At 29.5% G+C, this 25,389-nt stretch overlaps 1 protein-coding gene across 3 annotated transcripts in view; it reads right to left on the reverse strand.

Moving 5' to 3' along the window:
- cnc (cap-n-collar) overlaps positions 1–25,389 on the reverse strand; it is a 156,065-nt gene that overhangs the window by 118,951 nt on the left and 11,725 nt on the right. For 2 of the 3 annotated variants that reach the window (XM_065515769.1, XM_065515768.1), the window contains exons 1-2: positions 12,550–13,078; positions 51–309 (exon numbers count right to left, since the gene is read on the reverse strand). Coding sequence is in view for 1 of the 3 variants with exons in the window: in XM_065515770.1 (XP_065371842.1) it covers positions 15,445–15,723 (279 nt within the window). In the remaining 2 variants the exon portion in view is untranslated. Of the gene's footprint in view, positions 1–50; positions 310–12,549; positions 13,079–15,444; positions 15,750–25,389 lie in introns of those variants that run through there. The other variant, XM_065515770.1, reaches the window with a different exon arrangement.

Here is a 25,389-nt window from a genome sequence, read left to right on the forward strand (position 1 = left end):
AAACATATATGATCAAATTATATAAAATAAAAAATAAAGAGTTCACTTACCTTTTTACTGTTGATGTTGTTGTGGTCGTTTCAGATGATGATGATGCTGTCTGTATAGGAAGAATTACAAACGCAAGACACGCGTAAATTTCTTATTATGAGTTTTCAAAAAAGAAAAAGTTGCCGCTTTTGCTGCAGATGATTGGTGGTAGATACTTATGTAGGTATTAAGGCAGAAACTGCGTAGCCGTTTTTATAAAACAATTTTCTAGTTAAAAATTATTTCATTTTTTCCGAAATAAATTAATAAATATTTACTCTAATTGAAAAATTAATACTAAATAAAGCAAAAAACATTGTTTAAAAATAAAAAAGAGGAAGAAGTTAAATAAAAAACAAAAATACACTTGAATTTCTAATACTTTTACTTATTGTTAGTTGTTTATTATTGCAGATTGTTGTTGTTGCTGTTGTTGTTATAATACAATTATTTTATTAACGTTATATTTGTTGCTGGCTGTGTTTGTTTTTATTGTTATTCCAAGTGTGTCCTTGAACTTGGACAATAAACTTTTTCGTTTAACAGGTTAAATATGCAAGGAAGGGAAGAAAGAAGTGAGTAAAAGTAGGAAAGAAAAGGCAATGAATGAATGAATGATACTAAAGAAAAAGGGGGAGGAAAAATAAATTTAACGTTTGTTGCTGATGTTTGTTTGCTGGTTTGTGCTAAATATATTATATCTCTTTTGCTTTACTTGTCAGAAATGACGTCTGTGATTAAATTTTTTCTTTGCTTATTTTAAATAAAAATCAATTTAATTTTTTTTTTGCAATTAATAAATTTGTATTTGTATTATTTATGTAGATTGAAATAAGTTGCCTAATTGATTTGAATTTGAAAGGTGGTCGCTTGTGTTTTTCCGTATTATATTTATGTAGTATGTAGGTATTTACTTTGATAATTTTTTAATATTTCTTTTTATTTATAAATTATTAACAAATAATTGTTGCTATATTCACGCATTATCGCTAACTTTCCATTTTGTTTTTGTGGTGTGACATTTTTGGTCAGTTTTTGTTTTTTTCAAGAGCTTTTTTGTTTTGCTTATTATTTCGCATTGATTTCATTGTTTTTTGTTTTGCACCACTTCTATTTATTTCAAATATTTATTTGTTATTATAAAATTTGTTATTATTTATACTTGTTTCTGGCTAAATTTAAGGAAACGCAGAAATATTATTTTTGTTTTCATCACCATTATCTATCTATCTATCTACTTCAATATTTTGATTTCTTTGTGGTTGTTGTGATTGTGCGTGTGTGTTTTGTGAAGTCTTAACCCTTTCTGAAGCGAAATCGACGAAAAATTTAATTAATTATTATGCTATAAATCCAGATATGTTACGAATAAAATTAGCAATATTTTACGTAAAAATTATAATATTTGCATGATAAACATTTTTCCAAGATTTATGTGAGGCTCTATAGTAAATCTAGTATTAAAAAATATGGCTGTTTTACCTAGCGTTTACACATTCAAGTAACAGTTGCAAAAACTCAACACATTCATACTTTTGCACTAACCCAATTGTGTAAATTTACACATGCATAGTGATTGGGTTAGTGCAAACCTATAAATGTGTTCAGTTACTTGCATGTCCCAGCAGTTCTAGGAGACAGTACCGAACTAGTGATTTTACCCATCATTTAGGGTGGGAGCTAGTTACTTCAATAGCCAAGTGACTAGTCATTTTAACACGGGCATGTCCTAGGCAGGCGGTCAATTATCTCTTTTTGATTACAATGGGACTGTCTAATAGCTGGTCCAAAGTAGGCAACGCATTGGATTCACATACTGGTTACATAGCGTCATTACCTTGCTAGCTTTGTAACTGGTTACTTGATTAGCTACTTGACTAGTTACTTTAACACGTGCATGTCCTAAGCAGGGGGTCAATTGACCCTTTTGATTACAATGTGACTATCAGATAGCTGATCGAAAGTAGTCAACGCTTCTGGTGGGTAAAATAAAGTGCAGTACAAAAAAAGTTTGAAGTGACTTCACCATAGGTTACTAAGAGGCAGTAAAGTGACTATTGAGTTCATGCTATTTTACATGGGATATCAGTATACTTAAGCAAAAATAAAAATAAACTGTATGAGAATTATATTAACACAATTTGTAACAAAACCAGTTTGTACGAATTACTCACAAAACATTTAAAGTGACTACACTCTAGATTACTTAGAGACACTTAAGTGACAATTGTCTTCACGATAGATTACTTGGGATGCATAAAGTAACCAATTGTCTTCTCTCTGCACTACAAAGTGCACATACGTGTCAAATGACCAAAATATATAAATTGGAGTCAGCCAAGTGATAAGACATTTGTGGCAATTACTGTCTTTAAGGGATACATTGACTACTTGCTTAACTGCTGGGGTGTAATGGCCAGGTTAATTAAGCTGGGTTTCCGCATACACCGTAATCGGCGACGATAACGAAAACTGAAACTGAAAAACGTTGGTGTTCGTCACCGTCTCGTTTCTGAATTGTTTTCGTTTCATTTGGTTGCGTCATAAAACAGAAACGAAATTATTTTTTTTTAATTTTGGATGTCGCACATTAAATAGAATTTCATTATTTTGACAAAATCTATTATTTTTTCCTCTTCCAATAAAGAAAATTTATTTTTTTTTTATTCATTTTGGTTTTCATTAAATTTTATATAAAAAAATAATTAAAATTATTTCGTACCTACAGCACCGAAAACAACGTACTTGATGTTGTTTTCGTTCCGGTCCCAAATTACAGTTTTTTTGTTACTGATCGGTGCCGTTTCGTTCCCGATTTCTGAAATAAATTTTTTTTCGGTGCAAATGTATGGAATTTCGTTTTCGGTGTATGCGGAAACGTAGCTTTAATAGGAACTGAATCCAATTGTCACTGTTTAAAACATCAGTATGACAAGTTGAATACCACCTAAAGCCTAGGTTCATATTTGCGAAAAATAAGGGTTTTTTCATGCGAAAAATTTTATTTGTAACAAATGATTTAAATTTCGTGCGAGAGAAGTGTTGGTTATGTTATTTCGTAGTTGAAAAATAAGGTACCAGATTATTTCAAATGTTTTTCACAATAAGAACAGAGTACTGAAATAATTTCGAAAATATTTCATTCCAAATATTTCATATGCATATGTAGTTTGACAGCATATTGCAAGAGTACTTAGCTTTAGAACTTAATTATATTGTTACGAAATTGCAATATCAATAATTAACCAACATTAACTGTTAATGCTGCTAACATTAACATTAAGGCTGCTGAAAGCTCTAGAAATGGAACATTCTAGATTCGTGAAACTTCTAGAAGATGGTACTGTGTATATAAATAGTAACAGCGGGTTGCAGTCAGTGATTTATTCATAGGCGGAGTTAGAATTAACATCAACTGTATTACCAGTCTATTTTTGGACATAATAAAGTGTGTAATATAAGGGTGTGTATTTGAAGATAGTGTCTATTGAAGTTAACTGGCTAATTAAAAGAAATTGTTTTTTTTGCAGATGAAGACAGATCTTCATCCGACACAAGAAGGTGCGCCGTCACTCAAAAAAGTAAAGACAGCTAAGAAACAAATGGCGTCAGGTTAGGGTTCCTACGAGGGAAAAATTTCCCGGGAATTCCCGGGAATATCTTTTGATCCAGCCAAAACGCCGCGACTATATAATTTATTTTGACCGATATAACTTTTCCCTCCAATTTGGGCAGTGGTACAGTGTAATTGTCTATTAATAGAATAAATTTATTCTCAACTTAAAATTAAAATAATAATAATTTATATAAAAACAAAATTGTACAAAACTATCTCAAAGAAACAATAAGACCAATAATTTATAACGCTAGTTAGTTACATTGAAACCTTTATTAGAAACTACTCTCTACATTAATTTTCCAATCGATTTTGGATTAACACATTAATATCAGAACATTATGAAATCTAAATTACCGACGAAAACCAACTAAAGACGTAGGAAAGATTAAAGTGACTGCAATGATTTTCCAAATAAATTTTCGAAAAAAAAAATATGAATCAGAATAATAATAATTACTTTTCGATACTTTATCGCTTTGCGATCTTAATAGAATTATATATCGAAGAAAATGTACGAAAAAGTGATTATTATTTGAGATAACTTTGAAATTTTTTGCATACTGGGAAGTAGTTCGAATTAGAATAGGACAATTATTTCTTATGAAATTAAAATTGGAAGATAAATTAGAATACTTAAGATTAGCGATCCTTAGAGGACCCCTGTCCCCCCTTTGGGAACCGTTGCTCTGCTTTTAGTTCTTAAATATTTCATTGAATAGATATTTCCAAAAAAAAATAGTAAAATTTGCAACCCTGATCCATAATGGGTTAAATTTTGGTATTCTGTATGAATCACTAACTTATTAGGTACTAAATGTTTTGTTTAAATTGACAGATGTTTGGCTGATTATGTTGTTGCACTTACTTACTATCTACTACATACTGTCTGCTCATAATAATTTGTTTTTGTTTTTGTTTTACTCTTGTTCTTTATTCATCAAAGTTTTTCTTTGTTTTCCTATTGTTTCCCACTATAATTCTAAACAAACGTTTGTTGGAGGGAGGGAGTGTTTTTTTTTTATTTTTTTTTTTTGAAAAGCAAAGTAAACTTCAATTTAGTTAATACAAGTTTAGAAAATAAAAATTATTCAATTTAATAATTATTTCTGATAAATCATAATACACAAACCAGACTTTTTATATTTTTGGTTTTCTCACCTCATATACATTTTCCTATGAATGTGTTTGTGTTGAAAAAAAGAAACAACAACAACAAACGAACTTTAAAAATAACACATGATGATGGTTTTCGTTCTTTCTGCTGGTTGTTTAGTAAATATTTAAAAGAATTAATGAAAAAACCACTACTAAATAAGGGGTTGCTAGAACAAACAGGTTTACACACAATTATATACTAAAATATATTATATGTAGGTATTGAGGTTTTGAGATAAGTTTTAATATTCTGTTAGAAATTTCCTAAAAAAAATGTGTCACAAATAGGAAATTTTTGTTTTTGTTTTTAAATTTTTTGCATGAATAATAAGTTCATAAGAAGATGCATTCATAAAGAGACAAAAAAAAGCTTATGTTAAGAGATTGGTGTGCAGCGTTGTCAACTTTTTATTTTCAAAAAGCACTGAACTTATGAAAAACGCATATTTTTTGTTTAAATATAAATTGTACCTATGTCAAAGTATAATTTTTATTAAACTTCATTCAAATACGTGCGATTAAATTTGTTGATAGGGTATTTACAATGTAGAGTACTAGTCTGGTAATGAGGTAAAAGACCACATTAACAGAAATCAAAAACAAAATAAATTAGCACTAACATTTTATTTCTTTACACTTTTGCTTTTAAAAAATATGTATATGAGTTAGGGCCATTATTACAACTTGCTTTATAGTTAAAGGTAACTGTAAGCAATAGAAAATGGTACCCTTAAAGTTAACTTTAACTAGGGTAAACGCTCCTATAGTCGGCATGACCCAGTAGTCGGCATTTTTGACTTAAAAGCTTAATAAATAAGAATAACGATAATTTTATACAAAAGTAAGATTTAAATTGAATTAAACATACACTCATTTATCTTTATGTAATGTTTAAATTTGGTTGAGATGAGTATTTTCATCTATTTTTGTCCTCATTAAGTGACCATCTTTCAACTGGTGCGGAAGTGCCTGTTTTTTAAGAAATTTTTTAGTGGCAAGGCCAACTAAAACAAGTTAGTAACCATATCAATTTAAGTAATATTTTTACCAGAGTGGTGCTAACAGATAAAACTTTGTTTAAATATTACCTACAATGTGAAAGTTTTCACAAAAAATATTTTTTTTGGTTATTTTAATTGATGCCGTCATTAGGAACAAAAATTTCTATGATTTTCAATAGTCGGCATAGTGATGCCGACTTCAGGAAAATTGCTAATTTTTTGTATTAAGCTCAAATTCTACAAATTTGTTTATTACTCATCTCTCTTGACAATAGATTTGGAGAAAATGAGTTTGAAATGAGTTTACCCAATAGTCGGCACAGTTTTAATTGAGCATTTTAAGAACTGCCGAGTATAGGAGACCAAGCATCCTGAACTCGGCAGCAGCTTTTTATTTGACTGGAGATCGTTAAACAGAGTAATATTTAGAGATTCAGTAGGTATTATTAATTCTAACATCTTAGAATTCCAAATATGGACACTCCAGAAAAAAAAGCCCGTGCACCATTATCCTGAAAAAGCCTTAAAATATTTTCTATGCGAGAGAAGGCCCAATTTCTGTATTAGGTGCCAGTAAAGAATATGGAGTTCCGCGTTCAAAAATATAGGACAAATTATACGGTTCCGAAGGTCCTATGAGAATGGGGCCGCAAACAGTGTTATCTAATTCCAAAGAAAGTGAGGATTAACTTAACACGGTTCAATCAATCGTGAAGGAAGAGCAGCAAACCACACCATTTGTATATGATCTACCCGGAAAGAAATGGTATAAAGGGGTTTTGAAACTGTTCTCTCTAAAATAATCATGTAAGATACCTTAATAAACAGGCTCTTTACTAAATAAGTTGGAGTTATTAGTAGGTGATCGGCCTGAAAATGAGAAAATAAACGGATTTGGATCTAGCTTTTGAAATAGTCAACCGACTAGCTCCTAATATGAGCGTAGAATTGATTCCGATGACATTATCGAAGAGAACAATAACTTAAAAATAAATTATCAAACTATTGAAATTGTGAGTAATCTTACCATAGAGGCAGGCACGTTCATAATTAACAAGGAAAAGTTGAAAATATGGTAGTATAGCCAACTTTAGCTGCAGAAAATCACAATGAAACGTTGAAACCTGTTCACTACTCATCTCCAACTTTATCAAATAATTATTCAAATACTTGGTTTCAGCCTTTTAACTGTTCAAGTCCAATCCCAACAAGTTGTAGTTGTACATTTCAAATTTGTTCAAAGTTTTTTAATAATATTATGGTCACTGGGATATTATATATGATTGCGGTAACCATAATATGTTTACGTTACCATTAACATGATTGTAAATAAATATATATTTATGGCAATCATTTTCATGATAATGATTTATCATAATATGTTGATCTCAGAATATGATGACCATAATCCTAGAACAACACAATATGTTGAAGTATTACATCATAAACATGGTTGCCACAAACACATAAATATTTACTACAATCATATGTATATATGATTGCTACAATGATGTGAATGGTAACTTAAACATAAAATAAACATAAATGGTTACCGCAAACATATACATAATTACAGTGACCATAATAGAAAAATAAAATAAACCAAAACAAATTAAAAAAGGAAGATAAAACGAGTTAGGGGCACATGTGAAGAGGATTTGGACACAGATCCTGAGGATGATGGTCTAAAAACGTAGGATATGATATTTGCGCACAGTGGTTTCACCTCAAATGCACTAATTTATGTTTTTTATTAGTATTTATTTAAATGGGTGATATTTTAAATAAAAAATAACTTGAATTCTTTTAAAATTTTATTCTTTTCTTAATAAAAAATGCTATGCCGACAATTGGGTCACAAATTGCCGACATTAGGATCAAGGGTGCCGACTTCGGGTACAAATCGTGTTTTTTCAAAAAAACGTAAATTGCTCAAATTTAATAAAAACTGCTTGAAAATAATTAATTGAGTCTAAAACTATACAAATTACTAAACAACAATAACCCATTTACATCCCAATACCATGTTCGCACTCATAATGGTATCACTTTAAAAACTGAAAAAAAGTTAAACTGCCGACTACTGGTGCATTCACCCTATAACGGCAAGTTGTAATAATGGCCCTTAATGTTTTAATTATTATTTCATGACATTTTTGTTTGTTTTGGAAATAGGATGCATAGAGAAACATAGAGCGTAAAATAGAAAAAAACTCAAACAAAAAAATAATCACACATACGAGTGTTGGTATTGTTTTTACATAGTTTATTCTACTACATAATACATTCTCACCACTTAGGTTTCTGACAACTGAGTTAGGTCATTGACAGGAGAGTTTCCGTTCTATGTCTATTATATATGATAGCATGTAAATTAAATATTTTATTTATTAGTTTTTGTTTTATAAGGACTGAGATCGAAAAATTTTTAACATACATATGTATATGTTAATGAAAATGAAACCACAAAACTTACAGTTTTTAATCTTTTTTTATTTGATTAAAATTATTGTTACAATTTATGGTTTTTATAGTGCTTTATGTCACTTTGTGCTCTTCAATTCTCTTTTAACAAGAGCCCAATGTCTCTCCACTGGACTCAGCTCCAGGCAGTTTGGAGGAATTGCCTCTCTTGGTACAAATACCACATTATTGTTCTTGTACCACTCAAGACCATTCTTAACATAGTGACATATGTCAAATCATGCCAAAAATAAGTGGACACATTAAGAAGTCTTCTGAATGGAAACATCCTTTTTTGTCAACATTCCTTGATGTAAATTTCGGTATTTATAGAGCCCTTTGTAACAAATGTTTGACTATTTTGCCGCAACTAAATATTGCTTGCCATACCAAGAACTTTTTGGGAAATTTTGTCTGCTTTTGGGTCCTAAACTTTAATTCAACATTCCCTCGAGCATCTGCAAGATATAAAAATTGACCAAGAAGCTGCGAAAAATTTTCCATATGTACATTTTTTCATCCATTATGCAGCAGGTATATTTTTTGTATAAAATATGATTTCAATATCCGTGCTCTGTCTTTGGCCTCTAAATTTTTAGCAGAGTTCCTGTCAGTAACTTTTTGAGCCTTGTATGCTTTTAAACCTGCATTCGCTTTAATTTAAAATAGTCCGAGTACTGACCTAACCGGGCTGCTTTCATACCGGAGGTGTGGGAGCTCTTTTGAAAAAGCTTTCTATTTTTTTTTGGCTTTAGAAACATAATGTGGACCATTCCTTCTACCATATTTTCAATCAACGGACAAGTTCTGCCGATAATGTTTAATAACATTCGAATCAGTTTGAAGGCAGACCTTTGATTGTTTGGCCAACCTTTTGTATGATCAAGTTGGGTTTTGTTGAAAATATTTAATAATTTTAGTACGCACATTTTTCTGGCCACTCATTGACATTAAACATAATAACTGACATGCTTTAGAAAGGTAACTTGATAAAAAAAAATCAAATATTACTTGAGTTAAAAGTTTTAATAAAAAACGTGTGTTAAGAATTTTACGATCTCAGTCCTTACATTCATACATTGTCACCACATATTTGCTGACTGCAAATTATATATGACACGTCTGTACTCTTTATAGTGCAGTCAGAAGACAATTGGTTACTTTATACATACAAGGTAATCTAGCGTGAAGACAATTGTCATTTAAGTGTCTCCAAGTAATCTAGAGTGTAGTCACTTTAACCGTTTTGTGAGTAATTCGTACAAACTGGTTTTATACAAATTGTGTTGATATAATTATCATACCCATGTACCCTATGTAACTAGTTGTCACTCTAAATGATAGATAAAATCACTAGTTCTAGATAGTAGCCTAGAACTGCTGGGTTATTAATGGTTACTTATATTTGGAATTTGTCTTCCATTTCCCAGCGTACAAAGTTAACAATTTTTAACACACATGTAAAATCCACACTTTTTTATGGTTGTGAGACGTGGAACGCTGCCCCTCGAAATATGCAAAAGATCCAGGTGTTTGTGAACCAGTATCTACGCAGGATCTTGCGAATATTTTGGCCCATAGTAATATCCAATATTATGCTCTGGGAACAATCAAATCAAAACAGCCCATAGCCTCAGAAATAAAAAGACGTAAATGGCGATGTATTGGCCATACATTGAGAAGGCCATGAAATGACATCACAAGGAATGCAATTGAGTGAAATCCACAAGGCAGCAGAAGAAGGGGACGCCCAGCTCATACATGGAGAAGACAAATCGATGCAGAAATATCCGGAATACATAAGAGTTGGAGCGAAGTGAGAGCGTTAGCACAAGATAGGAACATGTTCAACCAATTTATTGAGACCCTATGCTCCATATAGGATCAATGGAACATATATATATTACGCTGGGTCGATTTGTATGGACGTATAGCAGAATCGCAATCTACGGAAAATTCTAAGAAAGTTTCCTCAAAAAAACATAGGTCTAAAATCAAATCGAATCTTGCGCATTTCGTATTTTGTCCAATAAAAAAAATATTAAAAAAATAAATATGTACTAAAATATCACTGGATAATAGACGAAATGTGCTAGATAGGATATGATTTTAGACCTATGGTTTCTTTGGGGAAAATTTCTTAGAATTTTCCGTAGAATACGTTTCTGCTGTACGATTTTTCGTGAAAAAAAATCGACCCACCCTAATATATGGGGTGGGTCGTAAAGTTGCAGATATTTCCGACTAAAATGATAATTTGATTCATTCTAATACCACGTTTAGAAATTTTTTCGTCCTGGCGTCAATATTTGGCGAGCTGGATCAAAGTATAAAAAGGTCCTTTTTTGAGGTTTTTTACATTTTTTCAATATTTCTTCCAAAGGAAGTATATGTAAATTTAGTATCATATGAAAGGTCTTTGAGAGACGCATTCAATTGGTTATTAGAAATTTAAAAAAAAAAAAAAATTTAATTTTTTCATAGAATTTATTCAAATACTTAGATGAAATTTCTTGATCATAAACATTATGTAATTTCACCGAAATGGTTTTTCTCGTTTTTTAAAATTCAGTCCAGTTTAATGTTTATTCAAATTTGTTTAAACCTAATTTCATCCCTATCTGACAATCTCTGCATACTCAATTCATAGTAATGGGCATCAAAATAACTCAAATTTTATGAGCTCTCCATCGATGTTTAATTTCGTATGCCATTTCGGCGAAATTACATTATGTTTATGATCAAGAAATTTCATATATGTATTTATTTGAATAAATTCTATTTTTTAGACGAAAAATTTTAAAAAGGTAGTCTTAGAATGAATCAAGTTATCATTTTAGGCGGGAACATCGATACCTTATTTTTCTCCATACAAACGGGGCCACCCTAATGTACATATATACATTTTTAACAATCACAATAGACTTTTATGTAGCTTAAAATATTGTAAAGTTAAAGTTTAAGCTTCGATTTTAACAATTGTAATAAAAAAATTTTAAAAAACAATTCGAAAATTATTTTTCCAAAATATTAAAAAAAACTTTGGAACAAACTAATTTTTTGTTTACCTAAAAATATTTCAAATTTTTATTTTGAATAAATATAGCTCTCTTACTTGTTTTTTTTTTAGAAAACATTAAAAAAACAACGAGCTTAAACTCAATATTTTACCGCGGTTTGAACACTAAAAGCACAAAGTCGACAACGTTGTTGAAGTGTTTTAGTGGTAAACAGAGCTACCATATTCTATTAGTAATAAAAAAAATGGAATTTTAATAGGTATTTTATGAATATGTTTTTGAACAATGATAAGGTACAGTTAAATAAATCCCCAGGAAAGTTATCCTTGGGGCTAATTGGAACATTACATTTTATTAAAATAAATAAACAAATTAAAGCTTATTGAATTAGTTGCTTTATTTCACATTGAATTTTTTCAAAATTAAGTTGAGCCAGTCTATAGCAGGTATTTTTTTTCAATTCTATAAGGGTTTTATTAAAATCCTTAATCTTTAATGATATTTCTTTTTGGTTTGTTTGTTTGACATTGAGGGAAAACCATCAAAAGCATAATGGGGCAACACTATTATTAAATACAATGAAATGAACTTCACCACTGCATACAATTAAGAATCTATTTTTTTTTTGTTTAATTTGCATTTCGTATTTTGATTCTTGTGTGTTTTTGTTGTTTTATTATTGTACAAGTTAGTGGTGTATACGTGCACGAGTGTATTTAAAATATTTATGTCATTTATTTATTTATGCATTTGCAATAACAACAACACAATAATTGATTTGAATTGAAATCATACATAAAGAAAGAAAACGCAAATTGACGAAACTTCAGGAAGAACAAAACAACAACACAAAGAAAATTTTACACACATACAATAAAAACAACGGCAGCAGCAGCAACAACAACAAACACAATACAAATCATGTTAAATTACAGTGAAATAACAACAAACAGCACCTTGACAACATTGTAAATGGTAAGTGAACGTTTTTTTCTTTTTGTTTTTTGATACTAAACTTTTCTATTTGTTTTAGTCGTTCCAATTCCAAAATTTTTATGAATTATTTATTTGATTTTATTATTCGTATAGCTTTATTTCGACATTTTTATTTCGAAAAAAGGGATTTTTATTCAACTATTAACATATTTTTCTATTCTATTGAAACTTTTAATAAATTCAACAAAATTTTTCCAGTGCTTGTTATTTATTTTTTTATATTTTTATAGACAAACGTGTTTTTTCATTTTCTATTTTGCACTACCTCCTTTTTATTTTTAAATTCCTCTTTATGTCAAGCTTTCTTTGCTCGTTTTTTCTTTTCGTACTTTGCACGTTTTTTCCTTTTATTCTTTGGATTTTTTTGTATGAAATTCACTTTGAGCACTTCACTTTAATTTGATTTTTTGCTTTGCGTTTTACTTAATTTATAAAATTCCTTTTTTTTTGCACTTTAATCCGTAATTATCGTTTTAGATTAAACAACAAATAAATTTATTAAATTCTCTTTACTTAGAATATGTTTTCTTTTGTATGTAGTTGTTGCTTTAAGTTCACTGTATTCTCAGAAAATAAACGCGTTTTATTTATCGGTTTTTTCTTGATACAATATTTGCAAAAAAACAAATAAATATTTGTGTTGTATTTCCAAAAAATATCGGTCGACTGATTTCACGAACTTGTCCGCGTTTTTTCAATTGTCTTCTTTCGCTTCAATGTAATTTCACCACTAATTTACTGACGCATCGAACAGAGAAGCAAAACAACAAAGGAAAATAAATAAAGAGCAACACTCTGCTCTCAACATTTAGCAATTCAACATGTTGAGTTAAAAGCTTTAATTTGTTTGCTAAAAGCTTCAATGTTGCTGGAATGTAGCAAAAGCTACTACATGTGTGATTTATCAGCAGGGATAAGTGATGGCATTTAAACATTTATATTTAGTGTCAAATCATGTCAAAAACGGACCAAAATTGTAGAAATAGTGCCAAATTAATTTTCCGAATATTAACAAGATTTGAAATGTACTCTTCGTCATCTGATATTAAACATATCGCACACCCAGTTCAAAAGTCATACAACTCAAAATTTATTTTTCGTTATATAAACTCGAAAAATTAATTTTGAGCTTAAACTATGCAAAAAATATCACTGCATTCAGTTGTTGTTAACTGTTGCTAAGAAAAACACTAATGTCATTCATTATGTTTCAATTGGTATATATTTATTTTCGATTTCTGAAAAATTAAAATTTTGAGTTGTGTCACTTTTGAACTGGGTGTGCGATATGTACTTACATCTGACATATTGTGAAGATAATGAAGGAGTCCCTTAACATTTGTTAGCAATAATATCTCGGGGACTTTCTAAACTGCAAATGCAGCAATTATAAAAACTAACGAAATCATCAAAGTGAAAATAATGATATTGTTCAAATTGTATATTATACCCCGCTTGACAGGAAATAAAATCTGTCAATTTCGAGCACAGTGTTATTAATGATAATCTAATATTATCTGTCAATATCCGAAACATTTGATTTTCCATCAATCATTAAATAATAATCGAACTTTGGTGTGTTTAATTTAATGACTTTAAAATAATTATTAATCAATCATTGAAGTACAGCAGTAATTATATCTTACACCACCATAGTGGAAAGGGTATTAGGCGTTTGTACTGATGTTTGTATTGTAACACCCAAACATATTGTTATGAAATTGTATTTGAATGCAAATATAACGGTTTCTAACGGCTGGTTTCAAGTTGCAATGTGGATAATGTTGTTTACCGGTCGATTAACAGCAGTTAACATAACTGTGGACATTATTAACATATCTCTGGATATTATTAACATAGCTGTGGAACATACAAAGCTTTGAGTTGATCATTGTACAAATATAAGTTTCATGAAGCTACTGGAAGGAAGATGGCGCTGTGTATAAATAGTAGCAGAGGTTGCAATCGGTATTTTAGTTTATGATAGACGCTGTTAGAAATAATATCAACGGTATTAACACTGTATACTTGAACATTTGGTCAATTTACAAAGTCTCTTATTAGTCATATTGTCATAATGTCTTAATATATCTCGACTCGGCAGCTCGGCTTAACCGATACTTAGGCATTCGGCACAGGTTTCTACTGGTTGGTTACGATAACACAATAAACATAGCATACAGAGTACTATTATTTTAGGACACTTTTTACTTGAAAAATAATAAAAACCATTGTGAAATATTAGGACATTATGACAATATGACATGATAAGAGACCTTGTGAATTGACCAATTATAAAGTTTGTAATATAAGTGTGTACATTAAAAGAAAGTGACTATTTAAATTACAAAATTCCAATGGGTGAGAAGGTCCCTGGGGACCTCTTTCATTTTCAAACTGAAGTTACTCCTTGATGGTCCATGAGAAGTATACCCGACCGCCACATGTATTCCAAGGAAATTTTATTTAGAATCGTTTAAAAAAAAGTTCAAGGCAATCCAACCAAAATTTTGGTTTCTATTGTGATTTAAAGGTGAAAGTGTGAAAAGATCCGCTGGGACCTTGTACTGAACTTTCAAGAAATCATTAATAAATGCACTTTCTTTTGGCTTGTTTTATTGTTTGATCACATCACAAACGTGTTCTTAGAATTTTAGTTACTTTTTGGATATAATAATAACATGGTAGAACCAACCAGGTACAATTATTAGGGAGAGTTTTCAATATTTACCCCTACAACGTCAAATAACGCATTTACTCTAATCACTTTTTATTTTGTTTTCGCAATGTTTTGCACGTTATATTAAAACTAACACATATTATTTGGAACAAATTTAATTTGAATTGAATATTTCACGAAGAAAAGTAAATACACAAAAATTTGTTTAATTCTTTTTTTTTTTGTCTTAGACATTTCGTTTTGTTTTTTCTAATTTTCTTTTGTTTGACGTTATAGGGAATGTATAATTGAGAACGTACTTTCTAATAATTGTACCTTGCTTGTTCTGCTATGTAATAATAATAAACTCTTTGCTTTTTAAATTTTGTTGTTTACTAAATGAACCAAAATAAATTTAATTTAAAATTAACAAATTACAATTCTCTTTGTTTTTATTAAAAAAAATAAAAATTAATTTAAAATTTTGACAATTTCTCTTACCTGAGATATGTAACGTAAACCTGCTCCAATAAGCATACGATTGGTATCATCATCATTACCTGTCATTAAGCCGCCAGCACTGCTAATCAAATCGGCATTAGTTTTGAAACTAATGTTGTTAACAGCTGCCGCATTAAAATTACCGTTATTCAATGCGTCATTCAAGATCGTTGGTATAAGGGTCATGCCCGGTGTGGCTGCATGCCGTTGATAGCCATCGTCAATGTCCCTGATGGGCGATAGGGATTCTAGTCGGGGCAAATCTTCTAAGTCAATCATTTTGTATGAGCATGAATAGAAAAGTGCTGAAAATGAAGAGTAACATGGAATAATATTAAGGACTGAGCTTCAAAATAAAACAAATAACGCAATAAACACTAAAGTACTAAAAATGCATGCTTTTGAAAATATAGCTTGAAAAATATATGAAAATTTAAAATATTGTTACGAAATTGTACTTGAATTCAAATATAACGATTTTAAGGGCTGATTTAAAAGTAGCATAATGCTTTCAAATAACAGTGCTGTAATAGCAAACTGTAACATATCTGTGGGCATTATTAAATAAAAGCTTTCAGTTGACCATTGATCGTAAGTTGGCAACGCTGTTTGAATTCGAATATTCAGTTAAGGAACATTGTAGAAATAGAGCTTTCTAGATGGTAATGCAGTGTTATAAATAGTGGCAGAGGTTGCAGTCGTTAGTGAGTTTATCAGAGACGCTTTTCAAATAAACATCAACTGAGTGCCTTAAAGTGTGTTGTGTTTTTCAAGTAAATTCGTGTACATTATAAATTGTGTCTGTATTTCTGAGAATTTGTAAACGTGTATAAAACACATTGAGTGGCTACTTAATTCTGTGGTTGTTGTACATTTTGAATAAATAAAGAGTTGTTACAATTTTTAAACTACTAAACGGCTTTTATTTGCAATCAAAAGTATCCGGTTTATTTAAAGGAAATAAACCAGCGTTTTGAAAAGGTTAAAATGTAACAATATTTTCAAATAAAAAATTAATTACTTGTATTTAAATTTCCTTTTTACTGGTGAATTCTATTGATACAAAGTGTAATATATCTATCACAGATTATTACAGATATGCAACAAATGATAGTTGGTAAAAAAGTAAGAATGGTTGTGGTTTGCAGAGTGAGAGAAAAAATACAACTTTCAATAGGCTACGAGATATGATACGTGATATATGTTTGTTCCTCTTTTCAAACATCAACCATTTTGACATTTTGTTTGTTTTCTATTGAAATATTACTGAAACCAGCTGATTCATATAATTAGTGATATCTATAATTCAATGACCTCACTCTGGATTCAAGGCAGGAATTAAAATTTTTTTCAACTTGAATTTCAGCAAAAATGATTATTGGGAAATATTTGTAGTTCTTAGACGTTTTGAAATATTGAAGATTCAAACACGAAATCTGAAACAATTGACATATACAGTGACAACTTTTCAAATATTGGGTGTATCACTATTGATGGCGTATCTTTTGAACGCGGTTTTTGTTTTTAATAACTTTATATGTAATTTTGAAGGGACATATCTGTTATTTATTCTCACTTAGTTATTGAACATTATAACGTTTTTTTTTTTTTTGCTTCGAATATGTTGATTTTTGTGCCAACAAAGCTGCTTTACTTCTTTAATTTGCCAAAAAAAAGTGCCGCTGAAGCATACTGATTGGTCACCAATGCTTATGGTGAATGTATTCCGTCGGTTTCAACGTGCGAGAGATGGTTTGTTCGATTCAGAAGTGTTGATTTTGACACGGAAGACAAAGATCGCTCTGGCCAGCCAAAAAAGTTTGAAGAGCAGGAAATAGAGGCTCCTTGAAGATAGAAGAAAAACTCAACAAGAGCTTGCAAAGTCATTGGGAGCTACTCAAGCAGCAATTTCAAAACGTTTGCGAGCAGTAGGATTCATCCAAAACACAGTGGTTTAGAAACTTTTTTTTTGGAAATAATTCGGTATCTTGGGAACTATTGGAGATATTTTTACCAAATTTCACACGGTTTGAGCTGATGTGATTTCTAGTACAAATTTGTCAAAGGGGGCAAGGTTTGTGGAACTTCTGTGGAGTAAATAAAGCCCTTTTATATAAGTATTTGATATTGTTGAAAATGTTATGATTTGAGGATTGATAATTTAGTAAAATTAAATAATTTTATAAAATTTTGGGACTTCATTTACCTTAAAAACTAAAAAAATTATAATATTGTGATTTTCCACGAATAAAAATATAAAATTTTAACAGTTAAAGATATCATAACAAAATTTAGAACCAATATAGACTCAAATGTCCTTAAATCAATGGCATTCGAATTTTTGACATTTTTTATTTTTAAATACAGAAATTCCTAAAACGGGGAAAATGTGTTCCAAAAACTGAGTTTTTTTAAGAATAGTGCCTACTGTGACGTTATTTACCTTGTGATAGTAAAACCACTTAGTAAGTATTTAAGTAACATGTGGGGTTATACAAATATGAAGCATTTTCGTGGATCGGTGCTTTGCCTTTTTAGAATTTTTTACTCAAAACGAAATTTTTTTTTAAAAATTGGCCAAGTTTGGATAAGTCTGGGGGTGATATGTCCGCTTAAGTGAGTCAATTTTTTTTTACACGCTTTTGCATTAAGTTATCTTTCCGGATCATATACAAATTTTATTTAGTCCCGAAGAAAAATTTTTTCTACAAAAGCAAAAATATATGGGCTTTTTTGGGAAAAAACAAATTCAAATTTTGGATGCGTACAACTTTTGCTTTTATTTTATTTAGAATTTTATCACCAATATAGCTGATATTTTAAAAATAAATTTCGACCATTCGTAGGCCCGCCATATCTAAAAAGATCGAGCAAAATTAAAAAAAAAATAAATCAATAAACCTGAATACCTCTTCAACTAATAGAGATAACCTACACTTGTAAGGGTATTTTTTGTAGACCTTCAAAAGGACTATTTATCATAAATGGATTTTTGGCGATTTTTTTAAAAAATTTGAGACCCGAGTTGACCAAATTTGAGGGGCTACGCACTGGCCCCCATTATCGCTAGGAAGCTGAACAAACGTAAATCAACTCGAAAACACCTCAGCTCAAACCATGTGAAATTAACAATATCTCAAATAGTTCCCAAGATACCGAATTATTTCCAAACAAAAAGTTTCTAAACCACTGTGGCGAATGGAGGGAAATTGTTTACCATACAAACTGAAGCCGAGAGACCTTGAAAGACGATTTTGCATGTGCGAAAGAATGCTTGAAAGCTATAAAAGAAAATAATTTTTGCACTAAATTATTACATGCGATTAAAAATGGATCCATTACGATAAGGTGAAGTGCAAGATATCGTATGTGAAGTCCGGCCAAATTGCCCAATCGACACTAAAACCAAATATCAATGGCGCTAAGGTAATGCTTTATATTTGGTGGGACCAAACGGTTCCTATCTATTATAAGCTGCTGAAATCTCTGAGATGATCTGGCCAGATAATGCACAGATTATACAGATATGAATCAGCTGATTCCAGTAATTCAAAATGGTTGTGGTTTGGAAAGAGCGACAAATATATTTCACACTCGTGGCCTATTCACAATTGTACTTATTTTCTCGCTCTGTAAAAATACATTCGAATCCGGATTTTTACAATAGAAAATGCAATTTTTCGAATAACCCGAAAACCTGGTTTTTATAAAAAATCGTGTTTTTTAATATTCTATGGATAATATAAACTTATTCAATCGTTTATCTCATTTAAGAGACTTCTGCAATTCTAATGAATATATGTAAATCTTTTCAACATGCTAATAACATTTATTTACTTTTAGGTTTTTATTTAATTACTGGCAATTTTCAAACAAATTGTTTATCACTTTTTGGGGAAAAAAAATACTAATGGCACCACATGTATAGAGCGTGTTGTTTTTATTTAAAATCAATTTGTTAATACTCGTAGATAAATCAGTTATTTGTATAAAACCTGTTTGTATTTCATATTATTTTTATCAAAATTTTTTCAAATAAAATTTGCATTTTAAATAGTTCGTAATTTGAATAAATTATTCATTTTATGAGCCTTCAATTGTATAAAAAGAGGGAGTAAAGGAATTTGTTTGTTCAGTTATTTAATCAATTTGTAATGTACATAACTTATTTTTTATTTTGTGGATGGAATTGTAAGTTAGAATATTGGGATAAGATCGAGAGAAATGTTCATTTGGAGATTCTTAAATTATTATATTATCCAGCTTCAAACAAGTATAAGAAAGGCTGTCATCCAAAGACTTTTAATTTCTAACTGGGGTTTTATAGTACAAATCAATGAATGCTAATTAATGTTAACTATATTAGGACAAAATGAATTAGCTGATTGATTTGGCTGATTTCAATTTATATATTTTGGGTCATTTGATACGTATGTGCTTTAGTAGTGCAGAGTGGAGTCAATTGGTTACTTTATACATCCCAGGTAATGTAGTGGGAAGACAATTTTCACTTAAGTATCTCTAAATAATCTAGAGTGTAGTCACATTAAACGTTTATTTTGTACTGCACTTTTTTATGAGTAATTCGTACAAACTGGTTTCATACAAATTGTTTTGATATAATTCACATACAGTTTATTTTCTTGTTGCTTAAGTATACTGACATTTCATGTAACCTATCGTAAAGGCAATTGTCCCTTTAGTGTCTCTAAGTAACCTAAAATGTAGTCACTTTAAACGTTTATTTGGTACTTCACTTTAGAAAGTAGTTGGGGAGTTTTTGGAGGATGATTTGTTTACAAACAACCGGTTATCCGACTGTCTATGTGATGTTTTTTTAACTGACTATTTGAGGTCAATTAGCACCCGTACATGTAAAAATAATTAGTTATGCAGCTGATCAAGTTACCAAATAGGTAGCTATAAAGGTAACTCACTTTATGTAATCAGTATGTGAATCCACTGCTTTGACTACTTTGGACCAGCTATTAGACAGTCTCACTGTAATACAAAAGGGTAAATTGATCCTTGATTAGTCACTAGTAACTAGTTGCCACCCTAAAAGATAAGTAAAATTACTAGTTCGGGACAATCTCCTAAGACTGCTGGATTACTAGTGTTTGTTGCGGCGAATACTACAACAAACGTAAAAACATCAGGCAGATTTAAAAGCTCCAGCCAACATAAACAAATTGCATATGGTTTTTGTAAATGTTGTAGAATTGGTTGCACCTTATAATTAATTCGCCATTATTATTGTGATCATTAGCTTCTCAAAATAAAACCAATAATATTAGATTAAAAATCTCTATGAATGCGCTAATTTGCTATAAAATTTATTTAGGCAAGTTTAACACCCATTCAAATGTCTATCACTGTCTGTTAAAATATAGTACGGAGATCAAACTCCATCTTGCTAACACTCCCAATTGGTGTGATTTCCTAAGAAATTCGAATGTTCTGTCGATTCTTCCTTATCTTCGTTTGGTATTGAAAAATTACTCATTTTATTTAAAACTATAATAAAATTTAAAGTAATTTAAGAGATTTGCAACAAAATGTTGTTTCACTGTTATCTAAAATTCAATAAATATAATCGCTTTTAATTAATAAGGGTTCTATGCTACTTGGTCGTTGTTGCCAAAATATAGGTTAATCATTATTTTGTATTTGTTATAATCAGCATTTTTTTGCTAATTAAATTGAGTAGAATGACTGGCAAAACACCTAAATGTTTTACTTAATTGTTAATTTGTTAATACTTAGTTTAAAAAAAACCAACTTTTATTTTAATAAATAAACATCTGTCTACAAATTTCAATTATTATAGCCTACACCAAATCATGTTTTTAGTAAGAAACATCAAAGACCCTGATTGTTACTCATTAAAGCTTATGGTGAATGTGTTCTATTGGATGGTTTTTTTGGTTCAGAAGTGGTGATCAGCAATTTAAAAACTTTCGCGAAAAGCAGGGAAATAGGGTACCATACGAATTGACGAGATACCATGAAAGCCGATTGTTTTAGCATCGAATCATTACGTGCGATGAAAAATTGATCAATTACGATAAAAAGATGTGTAAGAGATCGTACGTGAAGCCCGTCCAACCAGCCGAATCGACAAATATCCATGGCGCTAAGCTAATCCTTGGCATTTGTGGAAAAGGGTTCTATCTATTATGAGCTGCTGAAATCTGGCCAGACCATCAAAGGGACATTATTAACCCTTTTATATCTGGGGTCAAAATTGTCCAATACATTAAAGTTAGACCTCTGCACTAAAAATGATAAATAAATGAAATGTATAGTACTATTGGACCATATCTAGGGTTTTTATGCCGGGAATTCCCGGTACAAATTTCCCGGGAATTTTGCCAATTTTTTACTACCCGATTCCTGGGATTTTTAGTCGGGAATCCCGGGATTTAAAAACTGACGAAAATACATAGAAAACAAGTTAGAACTCTATTTTTTTCACCAAAAAACATTGAAAAGTTTTTTACAGTTTTTGCTTATATCTTGGCAATAATAAACCGCTTTTTATAATTATTTATTTAGGGTTTTCGTAATAAAATTTAAAAATAGAATTCATTATTTATAGAATTTATTTCTTATTGAATCATTCTTTAAATTTCTTCTTCAAATCCATAACAAAATACACTCAAAACTTTATTAAATGATTAAATTTTCTTCAATTTAAATCTAGTACAAAAAGGTTTAAGACCATTTTTATACCCTTCACCATGAGTGGCAAGGGTATATATAAGTTTGTCATTCCGTTTGTAATTTCTACATTTTTCATTTCCGACCCTATAAAGTATATATATTCTGGATCCTTATAGATAGCGGAGTCGATTAAGCCATGTCCGTCTGTCTGTCTGTTGAAATCAATTTTCTGAAGACCCCAGATATCTTCGGGATCCAAATCTTCAATAATTCTGTCAGACATGCTTTCGAGAATTTTGCTATTTAAAATCAGCAAAATCGGTCCACAAATGGCTGAGATATGAGGAAAAAACCAAGACAACCTCGATTTTTGACCTATTTTTGACCTATATCTGGATTACTAAGGCATTAATATAGACAATATGGATATCTAATGATAGATATTTCAAAGACATTTGCAACGTATATAAGACCATGGACCTACAATGGGTCAAAATCGGAAAAAAAAAATTTTAACCCGAATTTTTTTTTTCAAAAAAAAATTTAAAAGACAAAAAAAAAATTTTTGAAAAAAAAAAATTTAAAATAACAATCGAAAAAAATTTTTTTCCAAAAAATTAAAAAATTAAATTTTGTTTATAATTTGGTGAAGGGTATATAAGATTCGGCACAGCCGAATATAGCACTCTTACTTGTTTCAATTAATTTTGTAAATGATTTGATTTAACAAAAATTTAATCATTCAAAGTTTGAATAAATTCTGTTATTAATTAACAAAGGCTTTGGAATGAATCTAAAAAATTAAATATTAGGAATGGATTTATTTTAAAGTTTGAATAAATTCTGTTATTAATTAACAAAGGCTTTGGAATGAATCTAAAAAAATAAATATTAGGAATGGATTTATGGAATGAAAGGCTGACATTTTTTAATTACGGATTAAGATTTTAGTGAATTAAGCGCAGATTTTATTAATTAATTCGAAGCTCTGATATTTAATAATTATAACACTAAGTTTTTATATGAAATTTGGCTATACTATTCCTAATTTACAGTCTCATTATATATTTCGGGAATTGCCGGGTACCCGGGAATGTAGAAAAATTTTTCTGATTCCCGGGAATCAAAAAAGGTCGGGAAATTAGAAACCCTAACTATATCTACACAGAAAAAAATGTTAACAGTTATTAAGTAATTGAAATTTTTTTTTTGAAATATGATTTAAATTTTCAATAATTTTATAATTGAATATGTATTCTAATACTCATATCAACAATTTCTTTTAGATATTTATTAACAATTTCAGTTGTTAAAATTCAATAGGAATATTATATTGAAAGTAACAAAAATAAATGTGTCAAGAAAATATAAATAAAAGAAAAATATAAACATTTTGTTGTTTCATAAAAAATATGTTTTCTTTTGCGAATTATAAAGAAATTGGTGTATTCCAGATGGTAAGTTGAATCTGTAACTATATACAGCAAAAAATGGACATCGATTTTATATAGAAAACACTTTTTTCAACAGGATTTTGGTGGTCTCTAGTCAACATCAAATGCGTCTAATAAGAATGCGTCATTTAAGAACAATACTAGAGGAAGAATCTGTATAACCGTTCGTGGAAGGTGATACTGACATGTATTTTGTACCAGTTCAAAAGGTGAGATAATGGATATAACAAGCTTCAACTTTATATTTTAAATTTATATACATATGTCATTATTAAAATAAATTGTAAATTTTTTTATAAAAATGAAAACAACAATTAAAACCATCAAATGCATTTTTAATTAATATAAGAAAAAGCTATTGCAGATATATATAATTAACTATTAACAATATAATTATTTAAAGTTACAAACCTATTGTTAAAATTTTACTGTTGACTATTAACAAATTTTTTGTTTAATTTCACAAACTCGTTGTTAAAACATATTGTTGAGAGTTAACAATTTTAAGTAACAAAAATATTTTTAGTATCTACAAAATCGGTTGTTGGTGCCTTTTCAATTAAAAAAATAATTGTATTGACGAATATGGTAATTAATATGACAATTTATTTGTCGTAATTTTTGTCTGTGTATTAATAAAATAATATAATTTTTATTTGGATTTCATTAATACATATATGAGGAGCAAAAAAAGTACTTTTTTGAAAATTTAAAAATTTTGGGAAATTGATTTTTTCTATAAGATTTCAACTCAAATATAAAAATACCAAAAAATAAATTTGTAAAAAAAATCGAAAAAGTATTTTTTGTTCTGCGGCTCCTCATATATTAACCCGAAGTCAAAAATACAAAAATTCAAAACAATTTCGAATACATATGCACATATAAATTACTCTATAATTATTGTAAAATTATTTGATAATTTATAACACGTCAACTAAATGGGACCACTCAAAATCGAAATAGTTCAATGTAAGAGCCACCCTAATGTATATAATCATAGTATTATTTCCAACTAATGTAAACAATTCAACCCTTTTCTGTTAAATTTATTATTTTAGTGCGACAATAAAACAAATATACATATGTACATATAATATGATCAGACATGGAAATGCTGACACGATCATAGTTTTTTTAATACTATTTCATACCAATTTGATACTTTCAAAAACTGAACTATCGTATCAAAAAATAATTTCGATATCGTAATTATAACAAAATGCACTAAATTTCATGCTCGATATCGAATTCCGTAATCTCAAATAAGAAAATTACGATCGATTTTACTCGATATCGAATGCGGTAATTCGGCCCCTGTTTCTGTATTGTATTTTTTCTAAAGTAAATTCTTTGTATTATTGTATTTTCTATACAAATTATTGTGTATAACAGTATTTTCTATAGAAATTCGTACATATAACAGTATTTTCAAATCTTGTGTATAACAGTATTTCCTATAAAAAATCTTGTGTATAACAGTATTTGCTATAGAAAATCTTGTGTATAAAAGTATTTTCTATTAAGAATAGTGTGTGCTGGAATAATTCCTATAAAACGTCTTATGTATAATAGTATTTTCTATAAATATCTTGTAGATAATAGTATTTTCTGTAGATAATCTTGTGCACAACAGTATACAGAACCTTAAAACAATTAACATGGGAAATATTTTTATTTCCATAGTAATTTTAATTAAATATAAGGTCGTTAATTAATCTCTATTTCTTCTATGAGTAAAGTTTTCTTTAAGAAATATTAACCTTTCAATCAATTATATGGTATTTTTGAAAAATACCCAGATTTTATGCAGTCAAAATAATAG

Source organism: Calliphora vicina, chromosome 1, assembly GCF_958450345.1.
Source record: "Calliphora vicina chromosome 1, idCalVici1.1, whole genome shotgun sequence".
In the NCBI taxonomy this organism is placed as follows: Eukaryota; Metazoa; Arthropoda; class Insecta; order Diptera; family Calliphoridae; genus Calliphora; species Calliphora vicina.